The sequence below is a fragment of the Thermobia domestica genome, chromosome 9 (genome assembly GCF_964235325.1).
Source record: "Thermobia domestica chromosome 9, izTheDome1.hap1.1, whole genome shotgun sequence".
NCBI classification, from domain to species: domain Eukaryota; kingdom Metazoa; phylum Arthropoda; class Insecta; order Zygentoma; family Lepismatidae; genus Thermobia; species Thermobia domestica.
Window position 1 is genome coordinate 13,347,638 of NC_137462.1, and position 27,557 is coordinate 13,375,194.

Below are 27,557 nucleotides of genomic sequence, written 5' to 3' on the forward strand. Positions count from 1 at the left end.
AGAAGTACAGTCTTAGTCAAAAAATATACATCCATCTCATTTATATTGTTTGAGAAATTGAAGGTTCGATTTGGATAAAGTCTTATGAAGCCTTTTCTTCAAAATAGTTGTATTGAATAGATGACTATGTTTAGATATGAACTCATATCAATGTAATTTTCATCAAAGTATACGACACCATAAGGATAAGCCTATATCAATATTAACAAAGTAACAGAACATAATCTCTAAAAGATAAGAAGTCTAATACAAAGATAAGTCTCTGCCGTAAAATTTAAAATTTGTTACGTGAGCTTTTATTCCAAATCAAGGTTTAAACTATTGAAAAATGAGTGGGCAAAGTACAGGGCCGGGTCTACCATATGTGCAACACTTGCATTTGCACGGGGTGACAAGTTTTGAGGGCCAGCAAAAATCTGTCATAACTACATTATTAAAAATAAATATTTCTTGTTGGAAATAGACTTCATGATGATGGTAGTTAAATTTACTAAACTGACTTTCTATTTGAATACTACATTCATAAATCATGTTTAGGTTGCATTAGTTTAAGTTCACATTGACATGATAAGGCGAATGGTCAAACAAATACCAACATGAATTGCTTGATTGTTGTCAAATACAAGAACTCAATTCTCCAACAGTAACAAACACGTGTTCCATTTGGTTAGTTATCAGAGTTTTGATATGAAAACTAGTTTTGTCTTTGAGTTTCTTATTATTGAAGTGGAAACAAGGATTTTAAAAAAATAACAGATGTAGAAGGATACTCAAGAAATAGAAAAAAAGAGCTAGTTGCACTGAAATTTTAAAATGATATTTTGAGATTGAAGCTCAATATTGAATTCTATAAAAAGAATTACCTTCTTTCCTCTGCAGATGTATTTCCTTTATCTTCCACTAACATCATAGGTTATTATTAAAAAAAAAAAAAAAAGACATAACGAGATTGTATTTGTAGTGTTTTAGGCCTTTCTGAGTTTGAGTGCACTTTCCCTCCCCTTTGTTTTCATAATGTGAATCATAATGAAAATCGTTAGATTTGTTCTTTCCGGAGAAAGTGGGAGTGCCTAGGGCGGACCTGCCAATGTAAGCAATTTTCTTTTATCTTGGTAAAGGTATGCACGGGCTTGAATTTTAAGCTCGGCCCGTGAATTTACAATGTGAGGCCCGACACGAGTCCGAAATATGTTTTAGCATTTAAGCCCGAGCTCGTGTGATAATCAAATGAGCCTGAATTACAGAAGCTTAACCATTAACACAAAATTGTATTTTTATTTACAGCAATTAAAGGTTTAATTTTGTAGTTGTGCTTTGAAAGTTCTCCAGAAAGAATAGTGCAATATATATATATAGTTCTACAGTATATTTACAAAGTTAGGCCCGAGAAGGCCCGAGAAATATGGTTGTATATTTAAAAATTTATGGCCCGAGCCCGGCCCGAGCCCATGCAGACTTTTAGATCCCGGGGCTACAAAATTCCCTGCAAGTCAACAAAACCAGCACACAAGGTTCAGAGTTTCCAACTTATTGTTTCAATGTTTCCAACCGTACCCTCTCCATTGATCTAGTAGGTAGGACGTGCGCCTTTGCTGTATGTGTTCCCAAGTTCGATTTCTGGAGAGAGAGCGTTGAAACTTTGAATGCATTACGTTGGTTCATATTCTACGTATCTTAAACTGAGGCTCTACATCTTATATAGCCTCGGTGCTGAAACAGTACGCTGAACTCATATCAACCAATCTAATCTACTAGAAAAAGCTAGTTTATAGTGTTTATATCTGTGGTGCAATTCGCGATATCTGTGGATAGTGTTTAGTGAGCCCTTCTGTTCCATATATTATTATTATTATTATTATTATTATTATTATTATTATTATTATTATTATTATTATTATTATTATTATTATTATTATTATTATGCTTCGAAACTATGTTATACATAACGGCTTTCTCTGTCTGCCTGTTGACAGGTATCAGAGACAAATGGTAAAAGATATCGAGATGCTGTTTTTGACAATCGATTCAGGGACTTAAGAATAGGTACCATCTCTTCCGCTAACCTTCTGCTGAAACTGGTAGTTAAAGAAATCAGCCATTATCGGTTTTAACATTTATCACCATAGAACAGAAACGGGAAAAGATAATGACAAACGTTGTTTTCTTCTTTTTTTGGCCATCGATTCAGTCTCTCAAGTGAACTTAACGTCATCACCCACAATACTTTACCGAAACCGGAAATACTTTACATTTACTAGCACTTCCGGTTTCGATACTGGTTTTCTTAGTTCAGAAATGGTCAGAGATATCGAGAAGTGTTTTTTGTAATCGATTGTGCGTCCCAAGGATAAATCTATCTTCTCCGTTAACTCTATATTCAAACCGGAAGTGATACAAATGAAGCATTTCCGGTTTCAACGTTGATCGTTCGTCATAGATCAAAAACGTTAATTGATAACGTCAAAGTGCTTTTTTGCAATTGATTCAGCGTCTCAAGAGAACACAATATCACCACTCGCAACACCGTACAGAAACCGGAAGTGGTTGAAATTCACTTGGTACTCCAATTTCAGTATTTACTTACATATATCAGAAATGGTGAGGACCACCCATTTTGTTATTTTTTAAAATTATTTGTTTTGGCATCGATTCGGCATCTGAATATTGAATTTCGTTTCGACTTTTTATCTACCTATTCAAATCGTAAGTGGTGAAAAGTACTACGTATATCCGCTCTAAACACTGACCTTATGTTGGATAAAATGGATATATACAAAGGGTGTTCAAAAAGTTTTGCACAGTTGAATCTATTTTTTTTTTATTTGTTGCAGGAGGAGATTGAATTTTTTTGCGAACATACTTCGAATATTTAGCTATACACTGAGCCTACTCAATGTAGCCTCCATCAGCTGTGACGCATCTGGTCCAACGTTCTTTCCATGATGTAAATGCATTTTGGTTAAATTCTGGGGATTGACATTTACACCATTGCTTGACACAGGAAATAAGGTCTTTCTCACTATCAAATGTTTTACCGCGCAGGTGGGCCTCCAGATGACCAAAGAGGGAAAAAACAACCATGTTTCATCCTGGGTAATGACGCCGTGAAAACAGTTTCCACTCTTCAGTAAAGGTCATCATGAGACCCTCGCTCACACCCTTCCTCATCTTTTTCATTTCTCTTGTCAATAATCTAGGCACCCAGCGTGCATAGATTTTTCTGTACCCTAGTGACTGTACCACTGATACCACACTACCCAATGACAAACCAGTCATTTCAGCAAGCTGTCATGTCGTCACACATCTGTCATTTTGGATGATTTGATTAATGGTTTCCTTATTCACATCACTCACTATCGTCAATGGTCTACCGCATCGTGGATTGTCCAGTAGAGAGAAATCACCTTCTTTAAACCTCTGCAACCACCGCTGGATACTGCTGCGATCCAATGTTTCCTCCCCATAAACAGGGAGCAACTTCCTGTGAATCGATGTGGCAGAGTCATCGCCGGTCTTGAAGAGGAACTCCATCACCGACCGTTGTCGCAACCTGATATCTACTTCACGGTCCATTATGGCTCACCTGTAAATAAAAGAAAATACTTTTATATACCAGCTTATAGCTAAATGTTCCAAGTATGTTCACAAAAAATTTCATTCTCCTCCTGCAACAAATAAAAAAATTAGAGACCACTGTGCAAAACTTTTTGAACACCCTTTGTACATATTCTTATGGTACTAAATCTATGTTTTTAATATATATACGTGATAGAGAGCTTACCTCTGATGCGTGAGGTTCCTGGTTAGACCCCTGACGAAGTAAGTTTATGGTTGACAACATCGTGTCCGTGGGTTTTCTCGGGGTACTCCCGTTTCCTCCCACTTTCTCATTTGACCAATTCTTCCATCATCGTTCACTTGTTTTAATCATCGTCTACCTTAATCTAACGAGCATCAGGCCCGCAACTAAAGGGGGCTAGGGAGCCCTGAAACCCCTAAACTTTTCGTGCCTCCCCTAGACCTTAACCCAAAATGCTATTATTAATACAAAAAAACACAATTTAGCTATGTGTAAGAGAATTTTTAATGACTTGGCCCCCTCTAACATATTCATGCCCCCCCCAAACCTCTGTGGCTGGTTGCGGGCCTAATGAGCATTATCGTCGAATGTTAAACTGAAAGATTTGATTTCATTTTCAACTAAAAACGATTTCTTGAGAACGAAAGTTACAATAAAACTTCTTTTTAATAACGGGGCAGATTGTTAAATCAGTCCCCATATTTGATTGGCTTCAACTCCAAACAGTGGATTAAAAAAAAAAAAAAACAATAAACGCGTAATCTACAATATGTGGAAACCAAATACACTAGGACGTCGATAATCCGAACTAATTGGGACCACAGGTAGTTCGGATTTTCAAATTGTTCGGATTTTCGAAAAATGACCAAGAAAATGCCATTTAGGCGTAAATATACTGTACGGTATGCTCTTTTTATAGATACAGTGGTTATACTGTACATACAGCAATTACAATACCGTACGTAAGGTTACTTACATTTAATTTTAACAAAAGAAACACTGATCAAAGCTTAAAACCCACTGTATTTTAAATTATAATAAGTAATAAATAATTACATTTAATGTTTCGGAAGAATCTGTTCGTACACTAAATTATACTGTTCTTGTAACTCACACTTAAAACTTAGCTTGTATAATGTATAGGCCTAAAGGAAAATAAAAAAATATGTATGACAAACAATTAGGGTCTACATATGAACAAGCTTTTGTAAAAACACTGACTTCACACAACTTTGTTTATCGCTAGTGCTAAGACAAAATGTAAAAAGCTTCTAGGGACCGCGTTCGAATTTTTGACGTTCGGATTATCGACGCCCTGCTGTAATTTTTACGAAGTTTATTATGAAGCATTTTTTTCAACTCGAAAGACGGAGGGGGGGGGGGTGTATCTCTCGTCCTCAATTGCTGGGATTTAGTGAGAATGGTTGTGAAAACTCAAGAAATATGTAGTACAGTACTAAAAAAAATCTAATATTTTTATGAAAGATATTGTGGATCGTTCTTTTTATTATTATTGGAGGCGAGAAATGAAAGCAATATATCCCATATGAGGAAGCTAAATTCACCGCTCATTTAATTTTTTATTTATGTTAAAATGAAAATGGAATATTTCAGTCTAATGTACCACGGTTATGCTCTTTTGGCTAAGGTAGACGATGATTAAAACAAGTGAATGATGATGGAAGAATTCGTCAAATGAGAAAGTGGGAGGAAACGGGAGTACCCTGAGAAAACCCACAGACACAATGTTGTCCACCACAAACTTACTTGGGCGGGGATCGAATCAGCGACCCCACGCTTCAGAGATAAGCGCTCTAACACTGAGTCACTGTGCCTCTCGTTGATTATTTTTAAGCCCCAAGCATTGTAATTATGGAAAAGCGTCAAAGAAAATTAAACTGAATGAGCTTTACGAAAGTTATCGTGCTATTCTAATAAGTCTTTGCTGGTGGTGAAGCGTTAAATCCACTACTGTACTTATTTTTAACTCCATTTAGGATAGTTGTCTGGGAAACCTCAAAGAAAATATACGATACATACTAGGTACACAAGACAGGAACATTTTAAACTAAACTTATTGTAGAACATATATTTTAAGTTGTATGAGGGTAAATTTGCCCTTTTGTTCTTGCCAGAATTTACCTCAAACTGTGAGGATAATGAGAATGATATACAGTAAACTCTATGTTTTGTTATAATCATTTTTTTTTTTTACGTAATTTATATTTCAAAATTGTCTTCCGCGTGTATGTTTCAACTTACCTCATGCGAGTGGAAGTTACCTCATTTCACTCGCTCGTTCTTGAAGGTTTGCAGCTCGACTCCAGCTCTCCTCAAGTGGGGTTTGTGCTGGATTTTGACTGTGTGCGTGGATTTTCTCGCGGTTCTCCCATTTCTTTCCATTTTCTTCATTTTAATATTATTACTACCAAGGGCGTATTTAGGATTTTGTTTCGGGAGGAGCTTAAGAACCAGTAAGAAGCATTTGTGTTGTACGCATAATGCGAAAAAAATAATGAAATTATTTCGGGGAGCTAGAACCCGATAACCCCATAAATACGCCACTGATTACTACTATTTTCTGCTTTTAGCAATTTTGTTTTCTACTTTATAGAGCTTTTGCTGAAGTCGGTTAATATTGTTGTATTTTAAATTTTATTTATTTATTTATTTATTTTTGGTTTTATGAGACTTTTCAAAGTCGGTTATTTTTTCTTTAAGTTTATTTAATTTTTCTACTTTTTTCCTTACTCAAGTAGTTTAGTTAGATATCTAAACTAAACATAGAGCACTTACTTCCTTTAAAGTGGGACAGCCTATGAGTCATGTGTGACATTATGTATATATACAGCAGTGGTGCCCACCCCCCCTCATGTCCATGACGCACCCCCCCTCAATTGCCTATCCGTAGGTGTTCTTCCATGAAAAAAAATCTTTTCGATTAATTTTTACACTCTCTCAAACATATTTATATAGATTTTTAACCCCCCCAAATATTTCAATGACGCATTTTGCGTCATAGCCCCCCCCTTGTGGGCACCCCTGTATACAGAGTATTTCAAAACAACACTGACAACGTTTTGAAGGTGATTTCTGACACTAACACAAAACAAAAAGTACAGACCAACTTGGGTGCATAAAGGATTCCTTTTAGAGTTATAGGCTGCCAAAAACACGAAAAACTTAACTTTATAGATCCATAGATAAAAAAAAAAAACTATGGCACCTACCATAGTTGGGTCAAGATTTCACTGAGGAACAACTAATATGTGCGCTATTCAAAATACATGTTTCAGAATCCTGCAGTGCTGACACAACAATTTTTATGGAGGGAGTTTGGTTACGGATATATAATTTGAAGTACTCACAAACTCGGGTTACTGTAATAAATGGTAAACGCTGCAAAATATAAGCAAACTAATAAAGTGGGTTAGGAATAGGGATGTGGAAGACGTTTCAGAACACACCACAATATTGAATTTTACGCAGTTGGCTTAGATACAAACCACAGCATGTGATATATCATTTCGAGAACAAAGTTTCTTAAAAATTTAGTGCCATTACTATTTTTGCTGTAACGCTAAACATAATGAAGTCATGGCTGTTACTTTGTTTTCTTATCAACAAAAGAGGTTAGTAATTCCTTAAGAACAACTCAGTATTACAGTATTATTCCAGTAGATTTTCAGATACATTTTGAGTTCCCAATCAAGCAAAACTTTGCGCGAACTGTCATCTGTAATGTTGGAATATGCGTTCCATGAGATACATATATTCGAGCCATGAGATGTTTAACATCCGTTAATTTTTACCGTATACCCAACAGACTTCAGGTAGTAGCATAGTAGAAAAAATGAAATGAAATCTTGGAGTTTTACGTCCCACGGTTAAGCCAGCTAGGCTAAAAGAGATGGTAATGATGAGAAAGGAATGAAATGGTGGAATGTATAAAGTAGGAGGAAACGGGAGAACCCCGAGGAAACCCACGTGTTTGTCCACCTCAAGGTTCGCTTGGCGGGAGCAGGGTTTGAACCTGGGACCCCATGCACCAGAGATGAACAATCTACAACTGAGCCTCCGCGATCCCAGTAGCATAGTAGAATCAGGTCAGGGGAACAAGGTGGCAATTTCACAACACGTCGCCAAGTTATCCATACATTAGCAAACTGCTGATGAGGTACTCACAGACACAGGTATGTCGCGCCATCGGGCTATAAAATCTTAGGGAATAACATTCTCCGACAGCAGCGATGGCAAGAAGTCGTCTTCTAACATAAACCGCTAACCTATCGCCGTTACTTTCCCATCGTTTTGTAAACATAAAACAATGATCGTGTACAAGATACGCCACTGAAGCATTTTTCCATGATCATCTTTTTTTATATATATATAACAATACCAAGAGGAAAGTACATAGTATAATTGATTAGATAAAGCTGAAATTTAAGTTTTAAAGTTCAAGTTCTGATAAAAATATTCTCCAACGATAAAATAGATAAAGCTGAAATTTAAGTCTTAAAGTTCAAGTTCTGATAAAAATATTCCCCAACGATAAAATAAATAAAGCTGAAATTTAAGTCTTAAAGTTCAAGTTCTGATAAAATGTTCTCCAACGATAAAATAGATAAAGCTGAAATTTAAGCCTTAAAGTTCAAGTTCTGATAAAATGTTCTCCAACGATAAAATAGATAAAGCTGAAATTTAAGTCTTAATGTTTAAGTTCTGATAAAATGTTCTCCAACGATAAAATAGAACCTATAAATTTGAAATTATGTTGTTTTATTTCAACATCCCACGATCATATCCTTTAGTCTAAAGGAGACCGGATAAAATATCAATATATCACATTGAGCTCAACAAAATAGTATACTTGAGAATAAGCTCTCATGCGTAGATTTCGAAAAAAATCAAGAAAAACTAATTTTTATGGCGGAAAAAAATATGTCCTTCTTTGTCAATCAGATGTCATTGGTAGTTTCTATTCTGCACAAATAGTCTGTTTATTTATTTTTTTTATTATTATTATTTCTGTGTGGTTAAATCCTAATCTACTGGTTAGAGTGTCGGACCCATATCTCCGTCACCGGGTTCGAATCTCCGCCAGTGCTTCCCAATTTTAGGCGTCCACCCAGCGTCGTGAGGCAAACTGGGAACTCACGTGAATAAAAGACGGTAGGGCCACTAGGAATAGAAAGCTCCTTATAGAGAAAGGAAAACGCAGCGCACAGACTAGGAATGGCCACAAAGTTCCGGTTCCGGCGGAACCGGTTCTCGGAGATCAGGTTTTCAGAACCGGTTCTGGACCTGGATCCGAAAACCCGGTTCCAGAATCGGATCTTAGGAACCGGTTCCAGAACTGGATCTTAGGAACCGGTTCCAGACCTGGATCCGAAAGCACTCAAAGACCCGCAAAGGAGGCACAAAGTTCACCTTCAAAAAATGCAAAGAGGACCATGCGTTTGTGCGTTCCACGCCCAGACCCGCTTGTGCACCCAGAATAAAATATTGGTCTACCAGTGGGTGTTTAGCTAAGAACCGTAAGGAACCTGTTCTTGGAGATCCGGTTTCCAGAACCGGTTCCGGAACCGGTTCCAGACCTGGGTCCAAAGAACCGCTTCCAGACCTGGATCCGAGAAATCGGTTCCGGAACCGGATCTGCTAGAACAGACCCGAAAACCGGTTCCTCCGGTTTTGGCCATCCCTAGCACAGACCACGTGTTCGTCACTAGCCTAGACGTAACTCAGCCAGTTGCTAACAGATGGCGTTGGGTGGCTCAGGCTCACAAAAGGGGCTGTTATGCCAACTGGTTTTGTTTTGTTTATTTACTTACGTACAAGAGCCTTTTTATTTCAAGTGTGGCCTCGGAAAATAGATGAAACATACTTTGGCTCCGCCGCCGTTTTATGAAGAAAACCCTCCCCTTTGCTTTGGGGAAAGAATTCTGTCCGGATCCAACTATTGTAAAACCTCGGTCACAGCAACTTGTCCCTGCTCTTTCGAGGAAAGTACAGGAAAACACGCATCGACTGTAACGGCAGCAGGGGCATACTTGAATTAGAAAGGCTCTAGTTGTAAGCAACTGCCATTGTCGGGTGGTAATTTAGACCTTGTATAAAAGCAGTAAGAAGGTCCCATCGTTTCCGACTCTTTAACAGTCTTCATCCCGGCGAAATTAAAAATACCGCTAATTTTACAGTAATTATGTGATATCTTCAAATAGATAAAAGATAATCGAAATGTGGAACAAGAGCGCCCTAGACAATATTATTTTACATGAGAAACCGTTATCACGACTCATTTATCTGCTTTCGATTTCGAGCCATTTTGAAAATCGGCATTTATTTTCGCGTTTCTAAACAGCTGAAAACGGAAAGCCACTAGGTGACTTGTGATAACGGTACCTCACGCAAAATAATATTGTCTAGGGCGCTCTTGTTCCATATTTCAATTATCTTTTATCTATTTGAAGATATCACATAATTACTGTAAAATTAGCGGTATTTTTAATTTCGCCGGGATGACGACTCTTAATTCAGAATATGGATTAAAAGTGAGGATGAAAGTTGTTACACCTTTTCGAGGTATTTATCCTGTGCTGTTATATAAGGTCGCACAACCCTGAAGTAATGGGGTTGCATACACACGAGGCGTTATCAGCAACCGCGAGAAACAGGCATACATTTTGACCACCCCAAGTCTGACACCTCCGAGCCGAAAAACGAGAAAAGAACTTCGCACAAGAATTGATCTGGTAAAGATCTATCTGTGTACCTAATTTGTTGGTTCCAGGCCACTCTTTTCCATGCGAAAAGCTGATGACAGACAGACAGATGTATACATTCTTTTGTTATATTAGTATAGGCTGCATTTGAAAAACATACGCTATTAATTATCAAATCATATCAATAGTTGCTTAGTTTATCCTCACATTGATGCATATGTTAACTTGTAAATTGTTTATATATATATATATATATATATATATATATATATATATATATATATATATATATATATATATATATATATATATATATATATATATACAGTATGTCACATTCTTATTCGTACACATATTAATTTAAAAGAAAACCACTATGTATTAAACATACTGCTGGTAAAATTGACAGCAGATTGCTGGAGGAGTGAGGTAGGACAATGATAGACAAACCCAGTGCAGAAAGGGGCCAAAACAAGGACACCATGGAAAGGCAGAAAAGAAAACATATGAGAACTCCCGATTTTACATCACATTGTTATTCGTACACTTGTACACAGGTTTACATTTCATATACTAAAAAGGAAAGGAAACAGCATTAGAACACGAGCAGAGCTAGTGTGGCGTACAGAAAAAGGACATATTAACTGCTGATGTTAATCGCGGTGTACACAGGTAAATAAACCTTGAAGAATGGGGGAAGAGTAAAGAGCTAGAAGAGAAAGTCAAAGAGACAATCGTAACGCTAGCATTACGGGGGTGGTCGTTAAGAAAATAGGACAATTAATAGTAAAAAGGCACACAACAGTTCAATATGTAGTAAACAAGTTTAAGTATAGTGGTTCAATGAGAAATAAATCAAGAAATTCGATGAATAAAAAGTTAAGTGAGAAGGACGAGAGAGTGATTGTGAGACAGATGAAAACAAGTCCCTGACTAAGTGCTCCAAAAGTCCAAAATATAATAGAATGTGCTACAGGTAAGAAAGTAAGCACTGAGACGATTCATCGAGTGCTACACAAACGCAGTTACCATGGTCGAATACCTCGAAAGAGGCCATTCATAAGTCGTAAGAATCGTAAGTTACGACTTCAGTTTGCCAAAAGAACATGTTAACAAGAATCAGAAATTTTGGAACAATGTCTCTTCGTCAGATAAGACTAAAATTAATCTCTTTGGGCCTGATGGGGTCCACAGGGTGATGCGAAAACCCGATTTGGACAACAATATTGTCAATACTATACCCACGTAAAACATGGAGATGGTTCTATTATGTTTTGGGGGTGCATATAGGCAAAACGGATTGCTAAAATTTAGTTTATTGATGGTACAATGGACAAGGTTATGTAACTTGACATTTTGAGGAAGAATGTTAAGCAAAGTGCAGAAAAATTGGGCATGCTACTAACTTATATGTACCAACATGATCACGATCCCAAACATACGGTAGGTATAAATAAGGACTCGTTAATTTGGAATGTAAGCAAACAATTGCATACCCCTCCCAATTTGCTATGGGCTTATCTGAAACCTAGGGTTCACAACAAAAACGTTAAGTCAAAAGAAGACTTAAAACGGGTGGTGACGAAAGAATGGGGCCAATATCAGCCCTGCCACGTCTACTACTTTTCTCTATTCTATACAGCAGCGATGTATGGCAGCTACTAAAGCCAAAGACTACGCTACAAAGTATTAGTTATTTTGTTTTTTCATAAAATTGTTTCTTACGTTAATGTTTATATCTAACTGTACGAATAACAATGTTGCGAAATATTGCATATCTTAATTTAGTTACGCACGCATTTTATATTAGGGCCTATATCGATTTGTAGATTGTTTCTTTGTATCTGTAACAACAAACAAGTGTTTCAGAAGTATTTGTTTTCAAGCAGAAATAAATGTCCTTCATTTATTTACGCGCATCTCTCTATTTTCTTTATGATCACCATGTGTACGAATATGATTGTGACATACTGTATATTATCTTTTATATCTTAAATTGAAGGAATTTTTGTATCGCTAGCTGGCGATATTTTCTATTTATCATTTTTAGCTATTAGTTAGGTATTAGTTTTAGGAAAATGCTAGTTTCCAATTAGATTAAACAAGTCCATTCTAAAACTAAGTTTATTTGCATGATTGTTTATTTTCTGTTAAAATTTCATGTCTTTTCTCTTTGCAGTCATATGACTACGCCTACGACAATGTCCCTGATTCACCCGTGTCAAGTGGCGCCTCTAGTGGCGAGGATGAGAATAACTCAGACTCCATATTATCAGGACTCGAAGATGCACTTTCTGCTTTACAAAATTCAAGCGAGACAACGTCGAATGGAGAAGGAAATGCAACGTATGACTTCATATTAGCATCGCTGCTGGGACTTAACAATAATAGTTCATCACCAAATAGTTCGTTACCTACAGAGGCAACATCTGCAAAAGAAAATGCGACCCAGGCGACATCTACCAACTCAAGCAGTTCTTCCAATAGCAGTGCAATACCTGCGTATATGCCTGCTGCGGAGTTATTGGCAGAGTTGACGAGTCCGTCACCAGATGACTCTAGTAGTAGTACGACAAGTAGCAGTGTTACTAGTACCAGCAGCAGTAGTACCAGCTCTCAACCATCAAAAGGATCACCAGATAGAAAATATTTAGCCGCTACTTCTAAAATAATGCCTCCTGTACACCAGAAGCGGTGCGGCCCTGGATTCATAAGGGATCATAGAGGTCAATGTAGAAGGATACGGCGAAGAGTGACGTAAGTATTAGTATTACAAATGAAATAATTTTATCTTAAACTAGGTGCATTTTTCCATGATGTAGTGCAATTGAACGGATTTAAATTTGCTATGGTGCAAGTCACATTTTCAGAAATTAACCCAAAAGGTACTGTTATAAATTCGGGAACTAAACAGTTGTTTCCTTTATCAGTTGAACTTCCACTGCCATCTGTTGGCGGTTGAATGAAGCTCTGATTTAAGTTTTCTGTTCACATTGACTTATCTAGATTTGGTTTCTGTACCAAAGTCTCTCTTTGTTTAAAAAAAAATGGCTTACACCATTGTAATTTCAACTCCTACAACTATAATTCATGCAACTTGAAAGTTTCAAACAAACCTTCATACCGATGGCGGCATTTTGGAGTCAAAACTGAGCGTGGAGTAGGTGTGCTCAAAAGGGAAGATATATATGACGCGTAGAGCGTCATGGGTGATTGTGGGAAATATTTCAACTAATTTGATTTTCTCTCTAATGTTTTTTTAATAATTCATTTGAAACTGATAATAATGAATTGGAACTACCTTAGCTTGTATCTTCTCTAATTGGCGTGATTATAACTATTCACGGAAGATAGCATTTGATTTCTGGAAAATCTTGTAAATCCATCACTTGGAACATTTTCTCTAATTCTGCGTTACAAAGCATTGCCTATTCCTGGTAAATTTTATTTAAAATGATAAATATTTCTCTATGAACCTTTTACTCTGAAACTTCCGTAAATTAAATGGGGGACGGTCTGCATGAGAGGACATAAACATTCACTAAAAATTTGATAACGACAATATGATTATTCAAGAAAGAAATCTTATTTCATGTCCTTCTCTGCGAATGCTAGAAACTATTGTTCAAAATTTACGCCCTGATTTCTTTTATTTCATCTACAAGTTATGATAATCCTTCCATGTCATAAGGTGGATCACTAGGTGTTCTCGGTGCTATGCGAAATGTTGCTTGAATAGTGTGGCGTTGCCAGATAGTGTCGAGTGTTTACTGATGCCAGATAATAAAGGTACTCCCTGCTTGGATACTTAATGGAGAAATTAGTTTTCGACCCTTACCGCAATCTCGCTTCTCGAACTACAACGCTAGAATACAAGAATTTTGTTATTGTGACTACTACAGTAAACGTACAAATTTGGTAACAACGCATTATGGCGTTCTGAGCTACTTTCATCTCAATATCTATTTCCTTAAATATAAATTAATATTAAAATAAAATGTGAAATATAACACGAGAAACGGTCAAACAATATATCTATTTCGTAATAAGATCGTTACTTTAAAATACTTTACACATACAAATAAACGTTTCACAAAATTGAGCACTTCTTGTAAGATCTAACAGCAAGTGCCATCTTGTGTGCTCATTGTAAAACGAATCAAATATTTTCTTTTATTTGTTACATTTTTTCAAAATTACGAGACACAATCCAATGAATCAGTGTCTTGTGCTGTAGCTGAAACATTACTCTGTCTCAAAGTACAATATTTATAATATGGAACGTTTCATTGCGCAGTACTTAAGGCAATGAGCTAAAATATGTACTGAGTTCCGGGTGGTAATCCACACCATAAGAGGTCCATGAAAAGTGTGATATAACAACATTTGTACCATATTTATTATTGGAGTCTGTTGTAAAATGATTTGTGTATCTTTAAACGTTGATAAATGCTCTTCATTATGTCCGTACAATCACTTTCAATTTATAGTATTTATTGATTATGCAACAGTAAATCAGGCATATTTTTCACGCCCTACCCTAGCCAATTGTTTTAAGTTCGTCACAAGGAAGCAGATGAGGGTAAATTTACATCGAAATTGCACCAGCCGAATGTGGCGTAATATTTTACGTGGTATTATTATGGGGTTCAAGGTGGAACAAAACGAGCCCTGCGGGAGTTCTAATCCCCTTCGCTCGCTCGCTCGTTATGTTGCTCGTTTCGTAACGTAAGTAAATCACTTTTTATGCATTATATATTACGTGTAAGGGCATCTGAGTATTATTTTCTATCTTATTTTAATGATAAAAGTGTTTTTTTTTTAAAAAAAAAATAAGAACTTTTTTGGGCCGGGTTTGAACCCACGTCAAAAACGATTCTTATTACTAGCTCGTGCGCTTGCATGCTCGGTCAGGAAGATTAACAGCATTTAACATTTAATTTGTGCTAAATGTATGCTACGTGACGAGAAACCGATAATTTCAACCAATCAGAACCGTTTATATAGCTCCTATGGCTAGGGTCGAGCGTGATTAAAATATGTGCGCAAATCAGTGCTTGAGATCTAACCGGGTGAACTTGTGTTGCCAACAAGGACTCGTAAAATTTCTCATCTCGTCTCGAAACCGGGATGCATCTCGTCTTGTTTCAAATTTTAAAAAATGTATTTCTCGTCTCATTTTCGAGACAAGAATTTTCACACTTAAGTACCCTTGATGGTTCATAATAGAAGCATTACTCACACATTAAAAGACAATGTTACCAGATTGGGCTGCAAAAAGCGGACAGGGTGATTTTTAGGTGCCCTCGCTACCAAAATTTGAAAATCGGGCAACACGCTATTTTTGGGGTTATTTTTAATTATCTGCAGGCTATAACTCATAAGAATGCGATACTTTTTTTAATTTTGTTACTTCAAATCCAAATTATTAGTTTTATATGTCACAAATTATTAGTTTTATAAAAGTTTTGTTTGTTGATTGTTCTATGCACATTAAGTATCTTTTAATCTTCAGATCTGACACTACCAGCCTTTTATTGAGTTTGCCCTGTTGCAGTATCACTGACCGTGCTTCTGTCTTAGTTAATGTCTTCGCCTAATCATTGTAGAGAGCCATGTAAACGTCAACGTCGCAAATTTAATTGTGTCATACTTTATTATCCATATTAACATAATGCTTAAGTCGAATTAAAAACTTCCAAAATTTGTGGGTCCCAGATAAAGAATTTACCAAATGAACTAAAGAAGTGATGAATAACAGTGAAGACGCCCCACACAACTGACATAAGCGAGTATGTATCCTTGGAAATCAGAAACGTTGCCCATTGTATACTATTACTGTCTGCGAAGTTCATTGTATAATGCAGTTCAATTGCTTTTGACATAGTACGGAGTGTGTCCTAATGCACCACCTCCAACAGTGCAAAACTGCGTCGCCGCCTGACCGTTGTCAACCCAGACATCTGATGTATTATGATTAGTAAAAGTGTATACTTGCAGAATAATTCATTTTTATATTTGGCCTATAAATAGTTCAAAGAGTACAACCTCGCTACCCTTTTAACTTACAGATCTGACAACACTGCATTAAATTGTGCCCAATACTTTTAGTTTTACTACCATTTCATATTTTTAGCCTACTAAAAGAAATATTTTTTTTTCATTGCATAAGCATTGATCTTTTTAACGGTTATTTCACAAGAAACCATGAATTCAATATGCAGCAATTACGGAGAAAACGTGTATACGAAAAAAAAAACGCGCAGTACTATAGTTAGTTGGCAACATTCGTCAATTGGTGAGCATGGCTAGTAAAAGAGCTGCTGTAAAGAAGAAACCAAATTTTGATGGGAAGTAGGGCCAAAAAGATATCGTTTTTATATTTCAGTTAAGCTTGATGTAACCCCAAGATATTACACAAACAATTATTAGAAAAGATATTTGCGTAATTAAGCACATCAAACAGTATGGATATCAAGTACCATGTGCAGCAGTTCATATGACGCTGATAATATTGTGTCAATGTTGCCAAACAAACTTTTCTCTGTTTTGGGGGTAAAATACATCCATGTATAGGAAAAATGCCCATGCGCAAATTACCCTAAGAGTGTGACATGAACGTTGAGTTGAGCTCTTGAACTCTATTCTAGCCGTGCTTCATTGATCCAAATGATTGTTCTGGTATTTATCATTCCTATTTATCCAGGTTCTCTTCGTTTACAAAGAAAAAATGATGGTGTGCAAACAACAAAATTGTTAGCATGTTATTTCAACACCAAGGCGGGACGCGGTGGCTCAGTGGTATATCGTTCATCTCTGGTACGTAGGGTCCTTCGCTTGATCCCAGCTCGCTCCACTTGAGCTTTGTGGTGAACAAATACCGTGTGTGCGAGTTTTCTCGAGGTTCTCCCGTTTGCTGCCACTTTCTTCGTTCCAACATTTCATACATTTTTCATCTTCACCGTCTTCCTTAGCCTCAGTGCATATCCGTGGGGCGCTAAACTAAATATTTCATTTAATTACATTTCATTCAACACCAAGGCCATTACCTTCTTAGTGTATCACAAATATCAAGTAACTGACAGTTCAAATGTGTATTCGATGTATGAATATATCCATATGCATTTTTGGATTGTGTATGCGTGACTTCCTTTACGCTGATAAGGACCACCATCCACAATCTCTTGAATTTGAAATAGGATCTCTCGAAATTTGGCTTTTTCGCGAATTTGGGCAGCCCTATCTCTGAAACTATGCACTTTTTGCCATAGGTCCATATGTACTTTTTTTTTTCTTAGTTTGATGGGAGGAATCACCTCTTAAAGTTTGTTGGTATAGTTCATTAACACCCTGTGTGCATATATATTCTTCCTATGAGCAAAGTCTGACGTGGCATATTTGATATGTATACCAAGTAATGAATAATGTGAGAATTTCCTATAATCTTTCACGAACATAGCTTTGTGAGCGTATGAATTTTCTGACAAGGTTTGCATGAGTACATGGCCTGCCATCTGTTGTTCCTATGTACACTCGCAGCCACAACAAGTCAGACCTAACCTCATTTAATAGCTTATGGTTGAGGTTAGTAGATGTGCAACAAAGGTTAGAACTCTCATAATCAAACCAGAGGTGTTGCGTCATATGTATGAACTCTCTACAAGACTAAACTACATTTTATAATTTTACTTTGATAACAGCGCAAATGCTGTGCAGGCCTGTGACGAAATTTGTGCTAGTTATCTGCAAGATTTGTTATCAGAGGAACAGCCCAAACATGGTCCAGTCGCTTCCGTTATGAAAATTTCAGTATCCAACGTGCTCCTCGAAGTAGGCGATCGATCATATCAAAAATGGATGATATTCTTGTAAACGTCGAGCAAGACTGGCATGCAAACAGTCATGAGAACGCAAAAGAACTAACAATGTTAAACCATTTAGAGAACGTTGGCTATGAAGAGAAGCTTGACGTTTGGGTCTAATCTGACTCAAAAGCATTTACGGTACTAGATCGAATTTCTATCTGCGTCAGACTTAAACCTGTAGTGTCGACAGTTAGAACGGTTGCACCTACCAATTAAAAAGGTATCGTATACCACACTGACAATACCAGACCCCCATTCATCTTTAACGACCCATAAGAAATTCAGACAACGTGGGTTCGAGTTCTAGTGTATCCTCCAAATAGCCCGGACCTGATACAATCAAACAATCATTTCATACGGTCTCTCAAGTACCTTACTTTCAAGAAAGATTCCGTAAGCACATGCCACATTAAAAAAAATTAGAAACAACGAAAGTTCTACCAGGATGGAATTATTGTCGGGAAAATGGCAAGAGTTTATTATATAATAAATTGCATTTGTTCATGTTCAAATTTTGACCTCCAAGGGCTCAATAACTTTTAGGCCACTTGATATAATAAGTTGTATTTGTTCACATTCAAATTTTGACCTCCAAAGGCTCAATACCTTTTAGACCACTTGATATAATAAACTGCATTTGTTCACGTTCAAATTTTGACCTCCAAAGGCTTAATGCCTTTTAGACCACCTGATATAATAAATTGCATTTGGTCATGTTCAAATCTTAACCTCCAAAGGCTTAATGCCTTTTAGACCACTTGATAATAAATTGCATTTGTCCACGTTCAAATTTTGACCTCCAAAGGTTCAATACCTTTTAGATCACTTGATATAATTAATTACATTTTTTCGTGTTCAAACTTTAGTCTCCAAAGGCTCAATATATTTTAGACCACTTCATATAATAAATTACAATTGTTCACGTTCAAATTTTGACCTCCAAAGGTTCAATACCTTTTAGACCACTTGATATAATAAACTGCATTTGTTCACGTTCAAATTTTGACCTCCAAAGGCTTAATGCCTTTTAGACCACTTGATATAATAAATTGCATTTGGCCATGTTCAAATTTTAACCTCCAAAGGCTTAATGCCTTTTAGACCACTTGATAATAAATTGCATTTGTTCACGTTCAAATTTTGATCTCCAAAGGTGCAATACCTTTTAGAGCACTTGATATAATAAATTGCATTTGGCCATGTTCAAATTTTAACCTCCAAAGGCTTAATGCCTTTTAGACCACTTGATAATACATTGCATTTGTTCACGTTCAAATTTTGACCTCCAAAGGTTCAATACCTTTTAGACCAATTGATATAATAAATTACATTTGTTCGTGTTCAAACTTTAACCTCCAAAGGCTCAATACATTTTAGACCACTTCATATAATAAATTACAATTGTTCATGTTCAAATTTTGACCTCCAAAGGCTCAATCGTTTTTTAGACAACCTGATATATAGTTATTAATAGTTAAATAGTTCTTTATGTCATTTAAATATTAATAAATAATGTATAAATTGTATCATTTTTGTAAGTAATTTTTAATGTTGATACTGTTGCAATGTTCAATTTCCAAGAAAATACAAGTTTTACTGTAAGTGCCTATTTCCATAATTGGGAATGTAAGGGTTTAGTTGTATAAATTATATTTAGTTGCTATGCCATTAAGAGGCATATTCAGGGTCAAATTTAATGTTTTGCCTCCGTTAGGGCAGGTTTTTAAAATTTTAACACAATAGAAAATATAATAGGTTAACTTATTTTATGCATATCTTTGTTTCAACATTTTCATATAATTTTTTAATGAATTTTGATGTGGTAATAGACTGTTGTGATGCGGACATGCGCATGAGCGTTGCGCATCATTGCTCGCCCTTCCCTACGCATCTAATTCCAAAAAGTACAGCGTCAAAATTCTTCCATAAATTCATTAATGGAATTTTACTTGGTGGACATTTACTCTGACTTTAATCGTGCTAATTGCTAACAGGGACGTACGCAGGAATTTCTTTCAGGAGAAGTCCAAAGCTTTTCCGGGGGTCAAAAGACAATTTCTGGCTAAATTATATTAAAAATTGTAAAGTTGCTCCTAAAATTAGACTAAATTTACAAAAAAGTTCGGATTTTGGGGGAAGTCCGGACCCCCAGGACCCACTCCTGCGTACGCCTCTGATTGCTATTATTAGTAAACAATCGCATTTTTTGTGTCTTGTTTATTAAGTTTCTGTCCAGTGTGCGCTCTGAACAAATCTTTGCGCCCTCAGTGATAAATCCGGTCCTGGGTATATACAATATAATTATTTTTGTGAAAACTTGTCCTCTACATGTTAACCCTAATAAATTGTACATTTATTTATTTTTCGTTTTTCAGGTCAGGCATCCGCACAGTACCTCGTCCATTGTTACGGAATAATCCATCAAAACAACAATCGCAATCTCATGGATCATAGATGACAACGTAAACGAATGTATTACGTTAATAGTCTAAACTTTGTTGCAAGCATATAATCTGAAAGACACAGAAAGAATTTTAGGGCTTCTTATAAGATCACCTTATATAACTAAATTAAATTTATATAGAAATGTTCATTGTTCAAGAATGTAACAAAAACAATGTTAAAATTTTATTCCAACAAAAACAATGTAATTAAATCTATTTCTGTTTCAATGTTATTTATTCTGTAAAAGCTCCATCACATCCTAATATTTTGTTTTTAACTCTTTCGTTGCGAAATTCGACTTTAATCGAACTGACGATTTTTACCTTTGGCTGCGAAATTCGACTTTAGTCCATAACGTCTATTTTTGTTTCTATTTCGCTGCGATAATCGACTTTAGTCGAACTGATGATACAGGATATTTCGTAGCGATAATATATGGCATTGTGCTGCCAACTGGCGGTGATTCTTTGAACTAAGGTAATGTTATAGGTCTACGAATTATTACGAGAGTCGCACTTCATTTGATACGGTGTCCTTCAGTGCTGATTGGAGCAGTACCGGTAAGTTATGGCATCCAAAGAAAAGACAATCAGCACAATCAGATAGCTGAGTTCTTGTAAGATTCTGAGTCCGAAGATGAAGTTGGTTAATTCCGCATCGAAATGATGTTTTTTTTTTTTTTACCACAGTTCAATTTTTTAAAAGTTCTTGCTTATAGGTGGCAACACTGAAATATTAGGGCCTACTGGATTGGTTAGCAAAGAGTTTTTTTTTCTTGACGGTAGTAGGAAATACTCTTGTCGACCATCATGCGGAAACTATGAATATTACAAAAGAATTTTCAGAAAATTCGTTTCAAAGTTGACTGGTAACACTGTCAAATGAGATGCATGGGGTGGATGAAACAGAGAACAGACGTCTTTCGATATTGGGAAATATATTGGTATCAGATTGGGTGCGAATAATGTGAGGGGTGCAAAGAACCATAAGAATGATCAATAATAATAAAATTTATCTAGAAAATATCACAAGAAGAAAATATTATAATAGGGTGGCAATACTGACAATGAGGATGCACGGAGAGATTAGGGATAACAAATATACCTTTCTCAGTTCTTGTAGTGTACATCACGTTACCTACATCTACGTTAAGAAAATACGATATTCTCTAGCACATAATGTTTTATATACTGTTGTAAATAGGTTGGCAACACTGACAATCGGATCCGTTAGGAGCGTAACAAACTAGATAATTTGCATACTGTGGTGACAGGGAATACTTACCGTATACAATATTTGGTTTCGATTCTAAGACTTTAATTTTCTTATGAAAAAATGCCAAAATTTGGGGATTGGACTCAAAAATAATTATGCAGCGAAAGGGTTAAAAAAAAAAAAGTAGCTATGTGCATGAGTGTAGTGTCAGATAAAAGTTTTACGTTATATGTGTATGACAGAAGTTCATAGAACAAATTGGTGCATGTTTGCTTTCACGTGTTATTTTCAAACATGTAAAGCTTTAATTACATAAAATGAGTTCTATCCTCGAACACACCCAATCACACCTCAGTGAAAAATTGAAATGCAAGCTATTATACCAAGTTTCAGAGCAGAAACTTCCTTTCTAAAAGTAAAATAGATGGCGCTTTATGAGAAATAGTGAAACAAAGAGCATTGTAATAGAAGTGTGAGGAAAAATTCCCACTTTGTATGCTTTAAAGCATAACAAATATTTTAATAAATGTCAAAGAAATACAATTGTACTTAAAATTAAAGAATTATTGTAACAAATGGGATCGGGAAACAAACCACTCCAAGGCAAAAGTGATGATTTGTGATACCACTATACGAAAGAGGGATTATTGACGAACTCTCAATTTTGGCAACATATAGTATAAGGGAATAGACTATAATCTATTTGATTATTGATCTTTAGTAATACAGTATTAGCAATTGAGCTATGATGTGGACAAGCCCTATGTCCTTGGTTTTCTCGGAGTTCTCCCGTTTCCTCCTACTTTCTTCATTCTACTCTTTCATTCATTATCACCAACTCTTTTATCCTCGGTGCCTCGGACGTAAATTTAAAATAAATACATAAATAAAACTAATAGACGTATTGTGGAGTACTACAAAGATGTCTTGTGTCCTTCGCTGAATATATACGTGAATGTACTTCCCATAATCGATTTCCCACATTTACAGTGCAAACGCCATTCTAAAAAAAAGAAAGAAAGTGGAAGCCCACGTACATGGTGTTTGTACACCACAAAGCCTACTTGGCGCAAACTGGGATCGAATCAGAAACCCCATGCGCCAGAGGTGAACCCTCTACCACTGACATGTGAGTTACCGCGGAAGGGACGCCATTCTAGAATATGTTGAACCGTTACGTATAACTATATAAGATTGTCCTGTAGGACCCTATTGAACATTTGCTAGGATTGTGCAATATTTGATTCTAACCTATAACAAGGGCGCCGATCCTGGGGGGCCAGGAGGCCCGGGCCCCCCAAAACTCATGTGGGGCACCCTATTGTATTTATGAATATACAATATTTGGCATAATTTAAATGCAATTTGTCTTAAAATCCTCATATATATACTTTCTGCATCTGAATGCCTCCTCCCCCCAAATTTACAGAGAAATCGGTGTCCCTGCCTATTAATACCGACAAACACAATTAATTCCTTTTGTTCCAGCATGACATATGGATTTAATACTACCATAGTACATAGTAATATAGATAGAATTGTATATTTATTAAAGACTCATAAATCTTTTAATTGCTGCGGCCATTACAGGGATAACCGTGGAAGGTACTGCCATTATAGCGCCTGGAGTCGTATTGATAGCGAGCGGCTGTACGCTAACACGCTATCTTGTATGGTATACAATATTAGTTTCGAACATGGTTTTGAATCTTCATCATTCCGACGTCTAAAAGTGTTATAAAGAAGGAAAATCCAGTCATTTTTATGCTTTGTGGTGTTACATCAGAAGTGAAAAGATTAAAGGAACTGTAATACACCTTGGTAAAACACTGTAAGATCTACGTCTTATGGTAATAGTGTAAGAACCACATCTAGACCAATCAACTTAAAATATGTATTTTTGAATAATCTTTTGAAGAAATTAGCGTCCTCTTCAAGATATATGCTATATAAGACGTGAATTATATAGCTTCATTGCGTTCACTGCTCTCCGACGGGAACTGAACCCGGAACCACATGCACTAAGACGTCCCTGCTAGTATTAGACCAGCGAGGAGGACTATTGGTATATCTAGTGATGGGCAGTGGGAATATTCCCGGTGGGAAGGAATTTAAAAATGGGAATATTCCCGGGTTTTTTCCCTGGCCTATAAATTCCCGGGAAGGAATTTATTTCCATTTCTTTACTTTAACTTCCAAATTATAAGAACAATATGACTAAATACTTTATTTTAATATATTATGATTTAATTCTAGGTTTTAAAGAATTTGGAGGTTAAAAAATTTAAAATTATTTGACTGTACTTTATATAACTAATAATATTTATTTATTTGCCTGTTTTGCATACAAATAAGAGTATTCTCGAGCACGCATACAGTTGTCAAAATTACAAAATAATTACATATATACTATAAAAAAGCTTACAAATAAAGTAATACATACATAACTATGACTTTTATAAGCTTATACATTCATATAATTAACAAAAAACATTTATATATTGTCTTCAAAAACTCATTTACCGAGTAGTAACATTTATCTACTAAGAACTCGTGTAGATCCGATTTAAACATAGAATATGATTTGTTTTGCTTTAGAAAGTCAGGTAACTTATTGAAAATTTTTGTACAGTTAATATATATGCTTTTTTTTGAAAAAAAAACGAGAAATTTTGGGGGATAACATGCACATTATTAACGAATCGAGTATTGTATTTATGGACGTTACTGTTTTCAATAAATAAGTGTTTGTTACTTACGGTAAACAAGATAATTTTATATAGATACACACAAGGTAATGGTTATGTTTTTTGTCCTCGAAAGATGGGCTTGCAAGAAGACTTTGGTGACAATCCAAACACAACCCTTAGTGCTTTCTTTTGTAAGCGAAACGTGCCAATACATTCAGTAGAATAACCCCAAAAAATAATACCGTAAGTTATTAAAATGGAATTTTGCATAGTACACCGAAACTAAGGCCTCTGTTGTGACATTACCTCTTAGTCTACGGAGGCCGAAACAAATACTACTTAATTTTTTGTTGATTTGAGAAATATGCTCATTCCAAGTTAGTTTCGAACTTATGGTGACACCAAGAAATTTAGTTGAAATAGAAAAGTCGACTTTTTTTTTTTATTTACCATTACGTAAGGAATAAATTGATTTTGAAGAGGATAACAAAAATTTAGCAAGGAAGTTTTATCATTGTTTAGAACTAATTTATTGTTACTTAACCAGTTACTTAATCGTGAAAACGCAGTGTTTAGATTATATTCAATATTATGTCGTGAGTTACCTGTAATAATAACATTGGTGTCATCAGCAAATAAAACGCATTTATTAGACAACATTTCATGTGTCAAATCATTGACGTAAATAAGAAAGAGCAATGGACCAAGCACTGATCCTTGAGGTACAGCAGTTAGTATTGTACCTTTATAACTACTAAACTTATGCATTTCGCCATTATTTTCGTTCGTAATTTGAACTATCTGATACCTATCCTTCAAGTAAGACTCGATCCATTTATTGGCAGTTCCTCTTATACCATAAAAGCTTAATTTTTTGAGTAAGAGATCATGATTTACATTTTATTTTACAATATATTTTTTGTTCCATTTTCATTTGCACTAAAAAGTAAGGTAATTGTTTAGAATTGGGGGGCCAAAACTAGCAAAAGTTAGGATGATTTTCGAAAGAAATGAGTTGATAGTGATGTTCAAATAGTCAAGAAAGTATCGAACACATTTTTTTTTTTTTTTTTTTTTTTTTTTAGGGCAGTAGGGGATTTATACAAAACGGAATGGTAAGTGGAAGTGATTTATGTGAGAAAAGAAAGTGAATTGTTGGTAACGAAGATAGAAAACAACGTGCCATGCGGGGCTTTAACCCACCATCATTCGCCAACGCTCGCTCTGCAACACTGTCTGAATTTAATGTTGGTAACGTAATTTAACGTATGATACCATAAAACAAACGCATCGGAATAGAAGATCGCAAAGAAGTAGGTGCAAATCTGGCCCCCAATGCTAAAGAACAGCCAAAATTAGCAAAGTGCTAATTTACAAATGATGAAAAGGAACCATTTTGTAAAGTAATTTAGAATTATGTAGAGATAGAGATGAAGTACTATTGATAAACCCTGAACCACCATTAGTAATAGATGTCTGTCTGTCCCCTCTCTCTGACTCGAATTTCTGAAGAAGTACTCGGACTTCTTTTACATGTGAATTAACGTATGGAATTTCGAGAGATAGGTAGAATGAAAGGTCGTGTATGGCAATGTCACGTGCTAAAATATAAAGGTAAGTAAGTATCTTACAAATTTTGTGAACATAAATATGTATGTGCAAATGTTGATAAATTGGTAAGACATGTATCTTCTAGCATTTACCCAATCTAATTAGTTTATAACATTTATAAATTTAATGTGCTTATAATATTAGCAATAGAGTCAAGTTGAGCAAATCCTCTTACATATAAATTTAAACTGTTACTATATAATTTTTTCACACATATTTAATTGATAGAACATATTGTAAATAAATATACATTTATGCGTTACTTTCTAAATATAATAAAGTGTTAATAAAGTAACATGGTACCGTTCAGAATATACATTTTAAAGAATCCTCTGCGGACAACAGTAATAATATGCTGTGATATAAAAATTAATTCAACTTTGAAATCATAATATAGTAATAGAATGCAATTTTCTTTCTGATTGAACATGAATTTCCGGATAAATTCCCATTTTGGGAATCTTCCCGGGAATATTCCCAGGGAATATTCCCGAAAAATATCTTCCCGGGAATTTACCCATCACTAGGTATATCGTGTTATATACATACAGGGTAAGTCAAAATTATGGACCCGAATTTGAAATTTGTTCTGAGAAATCTAAGAAATATAATGTTATTATGAGACATGTGCTAAGAAAGGTTAATACTGTCAAAGTTTTCTTCAAACATATCACAAGTATTTTATATAAGCACCTCGCGTAATACGGCCCACATCAAACCGATAGTCTTATCTCCTGCCAAAAAGAAAGATCTCTGTTCTCCAGTCAACGTCATTTTCTTTAACTGCTCACTGCTGACTCCTAGCGGTAGAAAATGGAAACACTGCGTGGAAAATAAACTTTAAAAGCTAACTTTTTGAAGCACATATCACACAATAACATACACCGTATGCTTATTATATTATATTGTGTATGCTTATTATATTACACAAAATAAAATTCTAAAATCGTGACGTATAAGGCATTTGTACTACAGTAGTAATTAACTAACATGTAAGGTATCTTTATTACTGATTATGAGAATTAATGGGATACTTTTTTTCTTGCCATACTAAATGTTATGAATTTTTTTTCATGGATCGTAAAAGAATAGAATATAAACAGACTGCAACAAAAGGTATCAATATGGCATATATGATCTTTAGCCAGAAAAGTGATAATAATAATAATAAAAACTTACTATAGCCAGTTAAACATATGAACGTTTGTTACTAATCTATACATGTGAGTTGGCTCAGGGCGGTAGCCAGCCCAAAAATGTAGGGGGGCGGTTGAATTTAGTGGGGACCCAATCCAAAATTTTAGGGGTGGCCCGGCTACCCCTAGACCCCCCTGGATACGTGCTGGGTTGGCTATGACTAGGAGTAGAAGTTCATGACACAGAAATATAGATATGTACAGGGCCGGATTTAAGGGGCATGCAAAGGTGC

At 35.7% G+C, this 27,557-nt stretch overlaps 1 protein-coding gene across 2 annotated transcripts in view; it reads left to right on the top strand.

The window, feature by feature from the left end:
- LOC145694419 (uncharacterized) overlaps nucleotides 1-20,839 on the top strand; it is a 37,551-nt gene extending 16,712 nt beyond the window's left edge. For both annotated transcript variants that reach the window (XM_081770622.1, XM_081770623.1), the window contains exons 2-3: nucleotides 12,482-13,059; nucleotides 20,543-20,839. In XM_081770622.1, the coding sequence (XP_081626748.1) occupies nucleotides 12,482-13,059; nucleotides 20,543-20,621 (657 nt within the window). In that variant the 3' untranslated portion in view covers nucleotides 20,622-20,839. The remainder of the gene's footprint in view (nucleotides 1-12,481; nucleotides 13,060-20,542) is intronic.
- The last annotated feature ends 6,718 nt before the right edge of the window (nucleotides 20,840-27,557 follow it).